Source organism: Temnothorax nylanderi, unplaced genomic scaffold (assembly GCF_030848795.1).
Source record: "Temnothorax nylanderi isolate EJ_2023f unplaced genomic scaffold, tnyl_v1.0 TNYL_tig0130_pilon, whole genome shotgun sequence".
Taxonomy (NCBI): Eukaryota; Metazoa; Arthropoda; class Insecta; order Hymenoptera; family Formicidae; genus Temnothorax; species Temnothorax nylanderi.
This window is the reverse complement of record NW_027249192.1, coordinates 150,848-169,848: the sequence shown is the minus strand read 5'-3', so window position 1 is coordinate 169,848 and position 19,001 is coordinate 150,848. Positions and strand designations below refer to the sequence as shown.

Here is a 19,001-nt window from a genome sequence, read left to right as displayed (position 1 = left end):
AATTGCTATTTTTAACGTCAGTCTTTAAAACTTCAATTTTTCCATATTCAATATTATTTGAAAAATATACTAATATGAAAACAATATGGTAATGATAATAAAATATAAAGATTATATGAAAAATATATGGAAATAATATGGTAATAATAATAAAATATAAAGATGGAGTATTTTTTCCGGAATATTAGTTCAACTCTGTATGAAGAAGAAAGGCTCTCCGATTTAAGAGTTTTAAAAGTAAAATTATGGAGCGAAAGTAAATAGTAAATATTAATTAAGATGGATACGTGAAAAAGATGTTAACATCAGTCTTATCTTCAATGTATTCGATGTATTCTTTACTCGACTTTGTATGTTTGTATCCTTTCTCCGGTCTCATTCGCCAGAATCGACCATTATATTCACGGTTTTTATCTCATTAAATATTGCCTGCAGCTCTCATAACCCATCAACCTCTATTCTAGTGAGCTATTAACTTTCAATCTGGGCACTCCATTTCACGCGATATACATTTAATAGATGCAGTGTATGCCGTCACGTCACATGGTACGTTAATTACGGCGGCACAATAATTCTTACGATTCCATTCTTAATTAGCGGCTGCGCACAAAGAAAACGATACGGGTTGTCGGAGGATGTCGCTCTATCGCGCAAGCTGAATAAGAATAGGAAAATGTACGGTGGATGATTTTACATTCCCTGGTGGCAAAATGTCTCAGAATTTTTCATATTATTAATCAGAATTTCTATGAAAATTTCTAGACTTTCTCAGAATTTTTAAGATTTTTTTATGTAATTGGAACGTTTTTCAGAAAAGTTTCTCAGACAAAGTAATAATAAAATAGTTCAGATTTTTCCCGCCAACACATCTTTGCAGAAATCTACACTATTAAAAAAATCTGTGTTAAAAATAATATAAAAATGTAGGAAGTTTTTATGCAGATACCGTATATGAAATTTCAAATACGAAGTTGAAAATTAAAGGAGTGGTATTCCGAAAATAAAAGTAACGAGTAGTAATATTACTATGCGCATCTGTTTGAAAAATCAGAAACTTGTAAAGGAATTTTGATCTTTAAGTATATTTAAATTAAGTTCATGTTCATAAAAATTAGAAAACCCTTTCTTAATTTAAATATGCTTAAAGATCAAAATTCCTTTACAGGTATATGAATTTTCAAATAGATGAGCATAGTAATATTACTGCTCGATACTTTTATTTTCGAAATACCACTCCTTTAATTTTCAACTTCGTATTTGAAATTTTATGTACGGTATCTGCATAAAAACTTCCTACATTTTTATATTATTTTTAATACAGATTTTTTTAACACAGTGTGAAGTTTTAGTATGATGAAGCTCAGACTGTCCTGATCAAAAGTCCTGATCAAAAGTCTCAATGGCTGCAAGTTCAGAAAATGTCCATAGTTTCCGAGATACTTGGTCTCAAAGTGTTGAAATCGACGATGATTTTTCTTTCATTCATGAATCGTCATCGTCGATTTCAAAACTTTGAGACCAAGTATCTCGGAAACTGGACATTTTCTGAACTTGCAGTCATTGAGACTTTTTGATCAGGACAGTCTGAACTTCCCCACTCGGCATGTAATATTTTAAAGGCATTTCTGCAAAATTCCATTTGAAATATTACATCTTTCATTAATATTTCAGAAATTTTTCACGACCATTTCTACATCATTTCGGCAATGTTTCAATGTCCGCAATTATTTCAAATGCGACCATGCTGAAAGATTTCGGCAATGTTATGAAGTATTTCTCAAATATATCTACGAAATATTGCGGAAACACTTCAGAGATGTTTCAAATACATTTTACACTAAAAAAATGTTTCGTATTAGCAAACAAAATTTTCTTACTGACGCAAAAACTATTTGTTGATATGTGAAAAATAAAATATTTTATTACCGGAACAAAAAAAAATATATTAAGCCGTATATGTGCGTATAGCCGTCGCGCGTTTGTCCGAAGAAATCCGCTCTCTCAACCGGTCACCCATCCAAGTAGTATACCGGCGCCTTGTCGCTTGACATCGATGATCGAACAGGGTAGTTTTTTTTTTTAACGAGGATAATTTATTAACTCATATAAATACACTATTATTTTACTATATACATTGTAGTTCCTGCCTATTTTAGCTTAACCTACTTTGTCAATTAAATACAAGTTGAACTTATGTCCATTTCCGGTACTTTTTCCTTTATTCTCATTACATTATATACCTATCCTTTGGAATATACTTTGTAGGAAAAACATGAAAAAACCTACTTGTCAGATGAACATTTTCGAACAGGGTAGTGGTGATCCTCTGACTCTGACGCTTCTTTCTTTCTTATACTTGCTTATTTTGGTGAGCATAAAACTATCGCATAACAATATTAACAATACAGATATACGAATAAATCTTTTTTGCCAGTCAGCGTCGAATATTATTTTATATTAAATATTATTAAATATTTTATATTTTATATTAAAAATGCCATATGACAAAATTTGGAATATCAGAAAATTCTAAATAAAAGAGAAAAAATGCAATAATTATATAATAATAAATTTAATTTTTTATAAGTTCTAAAGTCTGTCAGCAACTTTTCGGAAATATTACAAATGCAATGTTGTATGTAAAACATACAAAAATATAACGCGTGCAATGCAAACGTGATAATAGTTTTATCATGTATCAGAAATGTTTCTAAACCATTGCATCTGCAATATTTCTCCCGCAATATTGTAGAAAATTCACTGCCTGCAATTCAATTTTTCATTACCGACGCAATCTTTCGGAGATTTTTCACAGGTATTTTAGATGCGGTGTTGCGTTTGATATGTTACAGAAATATTATTCGTGCAAAGTAAAGGTAATAGTGCTTTTGTAGTGCTTTGGAAATGTTTCTGAAATATTGCATCTGCTATATTTTTTTGCAATATTACAGAAACTTATAAATATTGTAAACAACTTTCTGAAAGATTTCAGACATATTGTTAATGCAATATTGCAAAAAACATGGTGTAGGTACATTTTTGAAATATTTTAGATGCATAGTTGCAAGTGAGATGTTAATGAAGTGTTTCTGCATTGTTTCCGAATATTTCAATATTTCAGCAACATAACATGCCGAGTGGGTCATCATACTAAAACTTGACTGGGCCAATTTGACTGGGGATACTTTTTCATTGGTTTTGTGCGGGGTCTTTTTACGGCCTACGATCTATGGCTCTCCACTTTTTTCTTATTGCAATGCAAAAATTGGATTTATTCATTACATTTAGGTTATATGAGATCCAAATTTCGTATTGTCTGTACAAATTCAATACTACGTATAACGATTCATGTATGATTATGGATTTTACCATGAAATATATATATGAATTCTTGTTTCCATTCGCGCTTTGCAATTTCAAAAGACAATTGTTGTAAAGAAAAATTACGCATATCGTAATATTCAATTTCGAGTGCATCGTATTTTTCAGTTCGCCGCAATTAAAATCCAAAGTCGTATTGTATTTCCAATGCTTTGTTTGTTAAAAATAAATTTATATGAAAATGTTCTCATTTTCAATCAAAAATTTGTATTATTACCTTGCGTATTCCAAAAAATCTTAAACGGGTTTTTAATATTCAATGTTATGTGTATTAAATTTCATATCAGTGATTGAAATTCATGTTCGTGTATGAATTTAGCTATACAAGTGCAAGAATTTTTATTTCAGATACCCAGTTTGTAAATTTTATTTACCGTGGTATCATAAATGTGTTGTAAATTTCATATCTTTTTTAAATATAAGAATATAAGAAATTAAATATAAATATAAGAAATATAAGAAAATCCGCGCAATTTATCAGAAATTTTTACCATACAAATACGGAAATATTCCGAAAATTTTCATGCAATTATTTTTGAAAGTATCTGAAAAATTTGGCATCTTATTTTTTCAGAATTTTTTATAAATCTAAAATATGAGAAATTCTTAGAAACATTCCGAGAAAATATGAATTTTTTTCACCAGGGTTGCCTTAACACATTCCGAGAGATTTAACTGCATTGGTTGGATCATGATTCCCTTGTCCTTATGGGCGCGTTTTGTCATCAATGTCATGTAAATATTAATGATTATTATAATGCGAAAAAGCTATTTATCTTCACGTTGGCGTCGAGTTGTATATCTCGGCGACGAAAAACCGCTCATTGTCTTCGTAATGTATTGGCAGTATAGTAAAAGAAGGAGTCGCGGGTCTTTGATGTATGATGACTGATGAATATGGATGCTGTTGAATTATACATTTAGCGAGTTCAAATCACCGTACACTATTCTTGAGGAGTACTTATGTCAGAGATACGAGTTTGTTAAACTAGATAATAAATAATAAATAATTCAGCATTTAACTTTTGCTAGTATTCTTTACGCCAACTTTCATTTAACTCGATAATCTTTACTTCCAATTAGTAATTGTTTGAAAATTTAACTGGAAATTGAAGTTTTTCTTCATAGATAAAATCAGTCATTCTTACGACTATCTAAAAAAAGAAAAAAAAGGTTTTAATTTTACTTGAACTTCATCAAATTGTTAAAACAATATTTAATAGTATATAGTTTAATATTATAAATAATTTATTTAAGTAATTATTAATTAAGTTCATATTTATTTACGTTATTACAAGTTTAATATTATAAATTATTAAAACGAGTTTAATTTAATAATGCAGCTAAGAAATTAATCACGTTTCCTTATTTTATTCAGTTCAAATGTATTTGATGTGAAAGCATTGTTCTTTGAAGGATTCCTTGAAAGCACATTCACATCTATTTAGGTTAAATAAATTAAAAGATTGCGAGAAAACACACGGCTCGTTTTTCTTCGACAGCTTTTAAAACCGAGCAAAGTACTGTTGATTGCTTTCCGAACCGAAGATTGGCAATCGGGACAATGATTAGGGGAAACTATAGAAAGGTTTTTATTCGCTTGCTCTATGAATGCGTTTTGCTAACGGCTTTGTCGTGTCGCTCTCCTAGAAAGTGGTTCGCTTCGCATTTGTCCTGGTGATGGATGACAGTCATCAGTAAAACCATCCACGAAGCGTCAACACTTACGTATATATTGCACGAGATCAATCTGGAAGTTATAATTCGATCCGCTAGCTGGTCGTTTTGTTTTGTTTTAAAACTGAATCGAGTTGAAACGCTGATTAATTGAAAGTTACGTTCCATATTTTAATAATAATTTATAAATATTTCCTTAAAAATATCTCACAGAAAAAATATATGTACGTCTTAATGTCAAATTCCTAAATTTAATTCGTTGTTTAATTGTAAATTCATCAGTTCCTCCTTCATATAATTCGGGCAATAAAAATTACATAAAAAATCCGCAAAGATCGTAAAAAAATTTTTAATAATAGGATTGGTTGCAAATTCAGCGCATGCGAGCATCATAAAAGCCTTGTAACCCCGTAACCTCGAACTGCTGAACACACTCAATGCCGTTGGCAAATGTTCAGCGTTCCCGTTTCAAAGAATTGTCGACTTTCTTGAGGATTCCATAATACTACCTCGGTGTACGACACGTGGCTTGGTATTTCTGTTGAGTGCCCTGAATTGTACGTAATCAGCATTTGCATAAAAGCATGTATGTTGGAGCTGCTGTTGTCAAGGCTTTCCATTAGGCTTAAATTTCTAATTATATCTTCGGTATATTTTCCAACAAGCGAAACTAAACGTTGCAATGAGTAAGAAACTGATTTTCTCGTGATTACAAATACGCGAAACTTCGTAAAGTTGAAGAAGTTTTAATACTCGCATAATTACGCCGCGCAGATTACACAAAAAAAGTAGTACGAAGTCTTGTTATTATCCAAGTGTGGGAGTTCTTTTGTTCTTCTGAATTTAGAACACGTGTGTTCTTCTTTCTAGCGACAGATTCTTCGAAATGGCTTCTTATTGTAAGATTAATTTCTAAATACGTGTTTTAATCGATATATCATATATATATATACATAATATTAATAAATTAATTATTAAATGTAAAAAAATGTATTATAGATTTATTATATCATTTACATTAATTTGCTTTTTTCAAAAGCTGGTTTTTAGAAGAACTTTATTATATTTTCACGATGTATCTGAAGTGCATACACTAATTGTGAGAGAAAAAAAAGTTGTAGTTACCACAGTTTCACTATAATTTTTTTAGTTATTTTTGGTGCCAGCTACATTTTTATAGTTATTTTAACAATGTGAATTATAGTTGAACTCAATACTACATTATTGTTGTCATAGTTTTTTTAACATGCATTTATTCAACCATATATTATATTATACATGGTTTTATTCATTAATCTGTGATTTCTATATAGTAAGTCTATAAATATACTACTATAAATATGATGAAAATAACCAATTAAAAGATCTTTGGATATAATTATTTTATGCATTAGGTATTTTTACTAATATTATATAGCAATAATAACTATAAAAATAAGAACCTGAACTATAATTATTTTACTATGCAATTAGTCGCAAATCCCAAACACTTTTTTCTCAGTGTAATTTTTCGAGTTTTACATGCAGCTTTTCAGAATGTGTCTTCGTGGTAATAATCGTGATGATTCTCACTCACGTTGCGTTAAGCGTATGCATGAATGCACTCTCAGGCACGTTGCATCGCGGATGTAACGCGCGTTACACGAAATTGCGGCATCGCGTTGATTAACGATCGCATTTTGTCTAGAGGCGATGGGTTTAGAATTCGAAGCACTCACATTTAGAAATTCTGTGTAGAGTAATGTAGTGATTCTATATAGAATATTATAATATTATGAATAAGTTTTACGAATTAAAATTTCACGTCTCTATCTGCATTTATGATATTTTTTAAATTACATCAATAATCAGACACTTCTTACTTTGACAAAAATATAAAATGAAGGAAGAATATTATAAATACAGATAAAGACGTGAAATTTTAATTTGTGAAACTTCATAATATTACAATATTTTACGAAATAAATAGCTACATGTTTATAGAATTATTCGAAGACCTTTTAGCGTCCAGAGGGGAACCCTAAACGACTGTTTACTTTACATCATTAAATCCACCAATAAATCGCCCAAAGATTTGATGCTAACACATGTTGCGTAATTCGCTTATAAACGAACGTTCTCTTCTTCTGTTCAAGGTCCGGGAGTATGAGGGCCATCTACTTGCTCCTCCTCGGCGTTGTCGCCGTGAGTGCCCAACGTCGTTTAGCCTTGCCTGACCCACGAAGTTGCGCGAACCGTAAGTATTTCCAACGACATTTCGTAATCGCGCTCTAACTTAGCGGCTGCACGGTTAACTATGTGAAAAATCGCTGGAAACTGTAGTTAGAGAAAGACAGAATGAGAAAGAAAAAGGGAATGATTGCAGGATACTCTTCATTCATTAGAATACGTTCGTCGTGTCGTAACTCGCGCTTTTGTGTAAATTGGCTTGCATTACTCATCAAATAATTGCGCGTAGGATTTGCTCCATTTATGATCTTCTATAATTAAGTGCGACTTTGCGATACGAATTGAAATCGCTTGACAGCTTTATTTAACGAGTTTTTTTTTTGAGATATTTGTATGAATGTATGTATACACTGCGAGAAAAAAATAGTTGTAGTTACCACAATTTTACTATAATTTTTAGTTATTTTCGGTGCCAACTACATTTTTATAGTAATTTTAACAATGCAAATTATAGCTGACTCAATATATTACATTATTGTTGTCATAGTTTTAACCCTTAGCTGGCACACTTCACCAGAATCGCATAGCTGGTACACTGGGGTCGTTTTAGACCCCACCACTAAAATGCTTGCTGCGAGGAACCTATTGATTTTTTTTACTTAAAAAAATTCCAAGATAGTCTTTGAATGTTGTTTTAACAAATGTCATAGGTTATTTTGATAAAATGTAATATTAAGTATGAAAAATACAATTTTTCACTCAAAAATTCATAACTCTTATATTTTAACTCTTCCATTTTTTAGTACCATTTTCGTACTATAGGCGGGCTTAAATTAGAGCTAAACTAGACTGGGGCGTTTAATACCCCACAGTGCCAGCTAAGGGTTAATATGCATTCATTAAAATATATACAAATGGTTTTATACACTATAACCTGTGTTTTATGTATAGTAAGTCTATAATATAAATATACTATTATAAACATGATGAAAATGACCATAATTAAAAGATCTATGCATATAGGTTTTTACTATATTATACTAATATTTTCACTATATTTTAGTAATAATAACTATAAAAATAAGAATCCCAATCATCATTTACTTGAGACTCTTCAAAAATTGACAATTTTTGGACAATTTAATATTAATTATTGGCAATTTTTTTAACTCTATTATATTCTTCAGTCTTTTCTACCCCTATTTCATATGTATAACTCTTTAAGATTTGGTTGATTAGATCCAGCTTTATACGCGATCAAAGGTCCATATGCGAGGTTTATATATGGACAGCAAATTTGAGAATTATATCGCCAGTAGATGAAAAAATTCAGTTTAGGTATCTTTTATTCGACCCAACTGGCCAACTTTATTTGACAAAACGCTACGTTTCGACCGTGGGCAGTAATTAGCAGTAACATCTCCGACCTGACAAGTTCTTTTGACGATAGAACGACTGAATATGCCGTTTCAACGTCCATTTGTATACTATAATCCTCAACGAACAAATTATTTTTTAGATGTGGCGTAGCAGGCATTATGCTTAACTAATTAATAATTTTGTATCCGTGACGCTTGAAAAGGATCGAAACCCACGGTCGAAACGTAGCGTTTTGTCAAATAAAGTTGGCCAGTTGGGTCGAATAAAAGATACCTAAGCTGAATTTATATATGGACTATGTAGCCTTTAAGGGTTAAATAAATAGATGAACCATGTTAAATTTATTTCGACAATAGATGAGAGACTTTCATATCTCTTTCGTTGTAATAGATTTCTACGAATTGACAACAAACTTGTCACATCTAGCAGAGTCAATTGTCAGATGATGAGATGCGATTAATGATATTATTAATAATCGATTATTGTGTTCGTTTTTCAGGCGTTCGTCATTCGACATACAGGGATGGCAGGGGAGTCGTACACTCGTACTTCTTCAGCTGGGAACATCAGCCGACCAGGAATCTCGAGGTGGACTGGCTGGATGCTCGCAATATCTGCCGTCGTCATTGTATGGACGCCGTATCCCTGGAGACCCCTCAGGAGAACGAATTCATCAAGCAGAGAATAGCGAGAGGTGAGCGATGACAGGGACAGATCTACTGACTCTTCGTCAGTTTCGCACTTTGATTCCGTATGAAGATTTGCAATCTTACATAATCCTCTTAGTGAATAAAAGTTCTGTTTGAGAAAAGGCGCGCGATTTGCTGATTTCGATGATCAGGGTTAGTCGAGAATTGATAAATGGTAGATTTAATCGTCGGTTATTATTTTTCACGTAACAGGTAGCCAATCACTGTCACGTCAAGCTTTAATGACAAATTCTCCCTGATGGCTTTTGATATATGCTATCTTAAGAAAATTATTCAAGCGTGACTAGTTTCCATCAGTCATAAGCAATTAAAAATATATGATTCTATGCGAATTAAACTTTTTTGAAAGTAATTAACAGAACTCTTGTCATTTAATTTATTAAAATTACTGACAGAATTTTTATCATGCTGCTCTTCGATAATAGTGTGTTTACAATAATAAATAAAAAATAAAATTTAAAATATAAGATCAAAACGCCGTTGTTAAAACGAGAGATATAAAATACAAAAAAGTGACTTTAATATAGATACAAATTACAGACGTTTCGGTCTTAAGTTCTAGATCTTCTTCAGTGTAACAATTAAAACTTGATTATAATCTTAAAATAAGTCGCAATGAACAAAATAAAAAATGAACTTTATAATAAAATGTATCCTGTTCTATAACATTAAGTTAATTACATTAGGATACATTAAGAAAATTACATTCGATCCATCGACGACCTGTTAAGTATTTTTTAAATTAGAGAAGGAAAATAATACAACGCGATATTATTCTCGGCTATTAACTACTGCTGTAAAAGGTTTGATCGCTACTCTGATCTATCCTTTTACATCCGTGAAGACGCGCTTCAAGAACACTCAGATCGCCGATAAGTCGTAAAGATTAAGGAATAATTAATTGATTTTGCGCTCGACTCGATTAAAGATTTCATAATCCGAAGTGTGTCAATGTCGTATTAATGAAATGTTTGCGCTCTTCTCGCGATTTGTACTCTGTGAAAATACAAAGCGCACTATCACTGCATGATTATGTCATCTTTAACCGTGGATGTCAGCTTTAACCCGTCATCCACAAAAAAAAAATGGAGACTGCCGGAAAACTATCGACATAATTCATGCAAGTCAATTAGTTTGCAAAACACAGTAAATTTTTCAGAAATTCAAATTTACACATATATCATTATTATATAATTTACTAACAAAGTCCACGCGCTTAGTAGACGCAAAACTATTTTTTTTTTCAATTATGAACGCGATCCAGTATAATCGATATTTTCCATATTTCGCAATTTTCTCCAAGAGCACCTCAAGCGGACTTCAAGCTCCATCGTAGTGAAACTCGCTAGTCGCAATCTCGCCATTCTTTTCAGAATCCGCGTCAGAAATTCGAGAGGCGCGAGTGACATGGAATCTCATTAACGTCGCTAACTTTGCGCTTCGTCCGCGAGGGAAATTTTCGCGCCGCAATACCTAGACAGGATCCTGCGAGTCTGACAAAGTAGATGACGCCGCGCCGAGCGCGTGAGAAGTAAAAGCGGATCTTCCTCGGTCAATTTAAGACCCGATTGCACAACATCTCGCCGCGCGGGATTAAGTCTCGCGGGATGGGTAGAGTCCGATTAGGCGCGTCCGCGAATTCGGTGGCGCAATGACAGTGACTGCTCGTCATTTCTCTTCGTCACTTCTTTACGACCCCGTCTGATCCTGTGCCGGCACTGCCGGCTGCTCGGCGAAGAATTCGAATTGCAATTTATATTCGCGGGTGACTATGATGCTCGCGCGCGTGCCCCTATACTCGGCGAAGCGGGTCACTTTCACTTGACCGCTTGATGCCCCGCTCAGAAAAAGGAACTGACGTGAAAGGGACTTTATGTAGGTATCTGCAATTTAACGATTTGTCTTCCGAGACTGGAGATTCTCGCGAGTCGTCGGCGATAACGAGACGTTTGTTGCCACTAATAAAGCGGCTATTACGCCGTTCAACGTAGATTCGAAGCCGGCAATGTCGAAACACATAAAATATATAGTGCATGATATGAAAAACTCCGATTTTTCTGACAGGTCGACACCATAGATCAATTTTAGCGGCAATCTAAATGTTAATAATAAATAATATAGTGCAATTCATTAGCTTAAAACAAGTTTTAAATTTCGAAAATCTAATATTCGAAAATATAACACGATATTATCTATTACGATAAGTTTTATCAAGATTGCTGATTCTTGTAATTGTTTATTTGCATTCGTTATTTTTAGAAGATTTTATATTCTTTGTTTGACACTGTCTATGTTTATTGTGTAGGTATATATAACTTTTATATGATAATTCTTATTGAGATTCTATACGCGGTCTCCCTCAATTGTCTCTTTCGCTTTCTTTTCTCATTAACTTCCAAGTAATGACTTCTAATTAATTTCTTATTTAATTAATAATTTATATATACCTATCATACATTCATGTGAACTATTGCTTTATATAAGTATCGTACAAACTATTGTTCAAGCAAACTGAAAACTTTCATTTCTTCAACTTTTTTTCGAACGAATATTAGTTATTTGATTAAATTTTCTTTCCTTGGTATTATATAGTAATATAATTTTAAAAATATAGAGAAAGGAATGGTAAAATTGTAACTGTTAATAAATTAATCCAAAATTATTAATCAAATTAACCAATAATTAGTAATATATAAACGCGTTAGTAATATTATGCGACAAACGCAGATGCGGACGCGACTCGTTTAATTATCGGATGGAAAGCTGATTTCGCGTGCCACAGGAAACCGCAGATAGATCTATCAAGATACAATAAGGAAGTGTTAAGAGAAGCTTAAGGACGTTCTCCGGTCCTTATACTAGAGAAAATCGATTTTCTTAGGATTTTCTTGAAACTGTGAGTATACGTTAATTTAGGTGTGCTTTATGCGTGGTATAAATTTCAGTACCTCTTCCGGTATAAAAAATAAAGATACTGAGCCTCAAAGTTTCAACTTTTACTAATGAAAAGGTTTTCCAGGCCAAACGGTAAGAGATACGAGGTTGGCCAAGAGGACCAAAGTTGCTCCTCTCGTCGAGTTCTATAAGGAAAAAATGCCAAAACTAAAAAAAATTAAAATTAAATTTTTTTTTTGAAACTTTGAGGCTCAATATCTTTATTTTTTATACCGGAAGAGGTACTGAAATTTATACCACGCATAAAGCACACCTAAATTAACGTATATTCACAGTTTCAAGAAAATCCTAAGAAAATCGATTTTCTCTAGTATAAGGACCGGAGAACGTCCTTAATTCATGGCATTTAATAGGACGATGATGAAACGTGGATTCGATGCCTTCGACGAGCTTAGAATCGCTGCGTTTTATCTCAATTAATTCGCACGAAATTCTGCAGGCTCGGATGCGCGAAAACTTCGAAGAACAATCGCATTACTTATTGTTAGATGCCGCACTGAAAGAAAAATATTTGATATTTGCGACTGTAATTGCATAGTAAAATAATTATTTTACGCAAATACCAAATATTTTTCTCTCAGTGCGACTCCAAACTCGCTCTTTATTCAAGTAATTTATCGTCAGAAAATATCTGCGCTAATACGGGCGCGCACACGAATGCCGAATGCAGATTTGCACGGTTTCGGCAGAATTATTTAAAAAGTGTTTCGCGTATAAATTTATATACACCGAGAGAAAAAAAATAAGTGCAGTTACTACAACTTCACTATAATTTTTAGTTATTTTCGGTGCCAACTACACTTTTATAGTTATTTTAACAATGAGAATTATAACTGACTCCATTCTATATTATTGTTGTCACAGCTTTAACATGCATTTAACCATATATAATACATGGTTTTATATACTATAACCTGTGATTTATGTATAGTAAATCTATAAATATATTACTATAAATGTGATAAAAATGACTATAATTGATAGATCTCTGCATATAATTACTTTATGCATTAGTTATTTTTACTGGTATTATAGCAATAATACTAGTAACTATAGAAATAAGAATCCCAACCATAATTATTTTACTATGTATTTAATTATAATCGCAAATACCGAACACTTTGATTAATAAATTTTGGATTAATTTATTAACAGTTACAATTTTACCATTCCTTTCTCTATATTTTTAAAATTATATTACTATATAATACCAAGGAAAGAAAATTTAATCAAATAATTAATATTTGTTCGAAAAAAAGTTGAAGAAATGAAAGTTTTCAGTTTGCTTGAACAATAGTTTGTACGATACTTATATAAGCAATAGTTCACATGAATGTCTCAGTATATAAACGTAAAAGATTAATATCGCAAACCAATTATATCACGTATTATTATACGGGTTAGAGATACGTGAATCGGTATTTTTTCTTAATGATAATATCAAGTTGGACGTGACATTTTATACGAGGTTGTTCGAGCTATTATTCGGATAATAAGACATTATTTGATTAAGACATCCGGCCTTATTAAGAAAATGATAGCTATTTATCCGCGCTTCCTCGATTCTCATTTAAATTTTACTGTCACATTTTGGATAATCTTATAGTTAAGGAACGAAGTTCTCCTATTGCGGTCACAGTGATGCGGACGTCCGAGTAAAGATAATCAATGCATCGCGAGCTATCATTTAGAGATTGAAAGGTCGTTAACCTTACGATTTAACTTACCTCACCATTTTTGTCAGACAATGGGAAATTTAATTACTTCCCCCACGGGTCTACATAAAAATCTCTTGCATCATCCGAAAATATTCTTTTTTCATCCCAGCAGATATCTCATTGCCGCGTACGTTATAATTAAGCCCGGTTAATGTTAATTGAATAAAAGTAGGAGTTTTTAATTTTACCACGCAAATTACAACAGTGTTGTCGTTTGATTAGGAAACGTGAGATATATTTGGACGTCGGGCCGTAAGTGCAACTTCAACGGCTGCGACCGACCCGATCTTCAGCCCCAGAACATTAACGGATGGTTCTGGTCCGGTTCTGGCGCCAAGATCGGACCGACGACTCAGCGTAACTCCGGAGACTGGAGCAACACTGGAGGATATGGTCAACCGCAGCCAGACAACCGTGAAGCTGCACAGGTAGAGTTTACTTGTTAATAGACTTTGCTTCGAAATACAGTAGACTCCCATGCATATAACACGGGTTAGTACAACACAACAGAAAAATTTTAATATTTGTTTGTTTTAAAGTAAAATAACAAATATTTTATTGCTACATCTTTAATAATCATTTTACATTTTTTATAATAAAACCTTACATCTATTATATGTGTTTCCATATGCATACATAATCCATATATATGTATAATCTCGTATAACGGATTTATATAATATGGAACGCATTTCCCGTGTACGACCAAGAGTCTGTACTTCGATATCATTGTTACATGTGACTGATACAACGGGCACTCTCACGCACGTTTTAGCAAATATAAATAAGATGGTTTGAAGCAGATTTTAAATAAATTGGAGAAATAAAGGAATAAGTTTCTCGTGTTGCGATCTCGCTGAACGCGCCATCCGATTCCGCAGCGCGCTTTCCTTCAGCGCCGACCCCGTGAAACTCCGATTTATATTCTCGTAGGGTACAGTGAAAGTATACTTTGGCATTTCCGGATTTATTGCCGCTGTCATATATGTAACCTTTAATAATTTTTATCGGCGTCTTGCTCTCGTAACCTCGCGCTATCAATTAGGTATAAAAGCTATTTAAAATCGTGCACTTATGCCCATTTCTACTAATGTATAATAGATTAGTCCAATTTAACTTATTTTTTTCATCTTTTTCTAATTTTTAATTCTAAAAATTAGAAAAAGATGAAAAGTGAGTTAAACCGAGATTAATCTACATTGATGGTCTTTTACAATTTTATACAATTTTATATACAATTCTAACAATTAGAAAAAGATAAAAAGTAAGTTAAACCGAGATTGAAGTTAATCTACATTGGTCTTTTATATTTTGTAGAAACATATTAAATACTAACAAGGGGAAGCCGCGTACTTTGGGGGTCACCGAATTGAAAAACGTTTTTACATAGTATAGTACTCTACCAGAAGAATACTTGAGCAAAGGGGTAAGGCGCAACGCTCAGCCATTTTGGAGAAAAAAAATGTAAGTGCACAATTACTATAACGTTGTCGACCCAAGTTCAATTCCTGTCCCTCGCACTTTTTTTAACGTTTTTCCTGTAATAACTGTTTATTCGTGTAAAATAAAGTTAATGTAACCAATAATTTTGTTTTCTCTTTCAAATTCGCATTTTCAAAAGGCAATTCAAAAAAATTTTTTTTAATTGCCTTTCGAAAATGCGAATTATAAAGAGAAAACAAAAATTGTTGATTATATTAACTTTATTTTACACGAATAATCAATTATTGCATGAAAAAATTAAAAAAAATGCGAGGAACAGGAATTGAACTTGGGTCGACAACGTTATAGTAATTGTGCACTTACACTTTTTTTCTCGGAAATGGTTGAACGTTGCGCCCTATCCCTTTGCTCAAATACTCTTCTGGTAGAGTACTATACTATGTAAAAACGTTTTTCAATTCGGTGACCCCCCAAAGTACGTGGCTTCCCCTTGTAAGACATAGTATACTTTGTTTCAGAGTTTTATATTTTTACATTGCTTTTTGAAAGCTTTCTATACTATCTAATATTGTATAAAAAAAGATATAAATTTTAATGCATATTCACACTCACATAAGAGGCTCTATTTTTAGTTTAAAATTGTGTAGTAAAATAATCCCTTTCAATGATTAAGGGGATCCTGCAGTGACAGGCGAACTTTCTCGATGTCGATAATGTCAACCTTTCTAATTTTGTTTTCTCTATATCTGTCTTAGTCTAACGAAATGACATCTGTCCTTGTTCGATTGCTCGCCATCTCTCGCAAGATCCGGCAACTACTGTTGCTGCTTTTCTTGTCATCCTGCATCCGTATTTGCATTACTAAAATAAAATTTCGATGGATCTTTTTTTGTACGCATTGAATCTTACTTCTACTTGCACGATATTATTCCTACATGTTTTCCCAAGGGAGGATGATAAACATTATGTATGTATAAACTGCAGAATTTTTGTTTTAAGCAAATATTGTCGTCAGGTGACAGCTGTATGTGCCCCAATAAGTAATATTTTTAATTTTTTGATGTTTTTGATATAAAATCGCGTTTGTTACCTTAGATTTTTGTGCGGACTTTAATTCTGTAAAAGATTTTTGCAATTCTATAAAGCCAATTAAAAGATCCATCTAAAAACGATAATGTCGGTAAATCATACGGCTGCAGGATCCCCTTAAGTAAATCAAGATATTTTTGATTTAATAATTTCTTTAAACTTAAAATTGATGTAATTTTGATAACATATACCAAACTACAAGAGCAAAAACTTTGAAAGAAAAGCTCCCTCGAAACGCGTTATTGTAACGTATGTCTTCTTTTCGAAGACGAAACTTTAATTAAAAATCGGAGGCTTAATTATTTCGCACATTTGCAGGGTAACGACGAGTCCTGCCTGTCCATCTTAAACAACTTCTACAATGACGGCATCAAATGGCACGACGTGGCTTGCCACCACGTGAAGCCTTTCGTGTGCGAGGACAGCGACGAGCTTCTCAACTTTGTTGCGTCCCGAAACCCAGGAATCCGTCTGTGAAAGAACTCGACCGCGGACGGACTCGGGCGAGCGGACCACCATCGGGCATCGAGTGCGATAATTTGAACGCGACGGTATTTCACGCGCACTGCGTACTCTCCCCTTCGTCGTACATTTATTATTTATAATTTGCACTAACCGATATTCTCTCTCTCTCTTTCTAACGGGCCGCGATTGTAGTGCTGCGCAATTCACCGTAAGCGGAAAAAAACCGATTGGTAGCTCCAAGTAGGCGGTAAATGCATTTAGTGTTGTATACGCATAAATTTCTGATAATTTCTGTTTGTAATCCTTTTCGTACGTGAATAAATGCATTTTTTCATTTGTATTCAAAGTCTTGTCATTTCTCCTATATTCATGTTCCATCATATTCTTCCACGTTTCGTATATAGATATCCGAGTCAGAATTGGATTTTCGTAATAAATATAGATTTAATATTAATATTAATACAATATATTATAATATTAATATATTAATATATATAATATCACTCAGCACCGAACCACGGTACCGTCAACATGTCACGGCTTCCTAAATAAAACACCAAAGGGCTTATCACCATGCAGATCGCACCAATGACTTTAAATGCGATACGAATTTAGATAAATTGTGCACCATTCGGTTTCGTTACACGTTAAGACTCAGAATGCGATACAAATGTCAGATAGATTGCGTGCCATGCGTTCGTTTGTAATGTTAGATTTCTGTAATTAGTTATTTTCTACACTGAGGATGGCCAGATGTTGGCCGAAACGTCTGTAGCTTTTATTTATTAAATAACTTGACACGAACACCCTGTTACGGCTTTATGCCCCCTTTTTTATACGTTTGATTATTAATATAATGTTGCAAAAGTTGCAATATATTATATTAATTTTAATTATATTAATAGCCCAAGGAGCGCCAATGCGCGTATAACGTGCTTTTAATGCGCGTACAATTGCATTGGCTTCAAAACTACATTAATTGTGTGTTCAAAATGCGCGCATTTAAATGCGCAATTAATGCAAATTGAGCATTTGATTTATAAATAACAGGTTTTATATTATATTTACATAAATAAGTAGCTTCTTACTCATTATGAAACATTTTATTTAAGTTTTTAAATTTTATATAAATTGAATTTTGAATAAATAGTTCCACTAACTATCTTTGTTCTTATTTCTGCGTTTAAAGCATCAATGTGTAAATGCACGTGTAGACTCTTAGATCCCCTATAGGGTAGGGGAGACCGGGGCCTAACCGTCGCCGGGGTTGAAGCGTCAAGTCAAATATCTCGGAACCTGTATATTGTGCGAACTCGCTATTAACATTGTAAACGCTGCTTATGGTACCCATGTGACCAACGGAGTTTCGGCAGGTTATCTGCCGTGTTATGATTTTTACGAGGGCAAACGTGTTTTCGGAAGGTGAAAGTGAAATTTTCTGCGCGTGGAAATTTTGTAATATCTGCAATAATATTTGCTCTCCAAATCTCAAAGTACGTGATTATAAAGAGTAATGCATGCTGAACACGAATCCAGTGTAGTTTTTTCATTATCGTTGATGTCTAATATTTCGTGGGCGATCAAACCTGAAACTTGTGCTTGGGGCCTATCCGTCAGTAAGCACCCGGGATTTATCCGTCAGTCTCGTCACTGTGGCGCGCCGGGCGCACGACTTCGGCTCACGGCGATTTCAGGTTAGGTTTCCCTCGAGCGTGATTCTGTCTTCCCTTGCACGTGCGTCAGTTTGTATAGGAGGGAAATAGTACGCACGTATCGTCGCAAAACGGGTGTTTTGGCCGACCGAAAAGATGGCGGACTGTTGTTTTTGAGATCGCTCGCGCTCACGGCACGTCGGCGAGGTACGGCGAGGCACGGCACGGCTCTGAGATCCCGCGATTTCCGCGCGAGTTGACATGCCGCGCGCGCGGTAGATCGTCGTTGTTGGTCGTTGTGTCAGTGACAGTCGCGCGTGCGACCGCATCGTCCAGCGTTCGCCGCATCGTCTCGGCGTCAT

The 19,001-nt window shown here is 33.6% G+C and overlaps 1 protein-coding gene across 1 annotated transcript in view; it reads left to right on the top strand.

Annotated features, from left to right (window-relative positions):
* The window catches only part of LOC139776814 (C-type lectin 5), a 30,021-nt gene extending 12,694 nt beyond the window's left edge, over positions 1-17,327 (top strand). The window contains exons 2-5 of the mRNA XM_071713769.1: positions 7,194-7,294; positions 9,107-9,301; positions 14,213-14,418; positions 16,841-17,327. Coding sequence (XP_071569870.1) covers positions 7,204-7,294; positions 9,107-9,301; positions 14,213-14,418; positions 16,841-16,999 — 651 coding nt within the window. The 5' untranslated portion in view covers positions 7,194-7,203 and the 3' untranslated portion in view covers positions 17,000-17,327. The remainder of the gene's footprint in view (positions 1-7,193; positions 7,295-9,106; positions 9,302-14,212; positions 14,419-16,840) is intronic.
* The last annotated feature ends 1,674 nt before the right edge of the window (positions 17,328-19,001 follow it).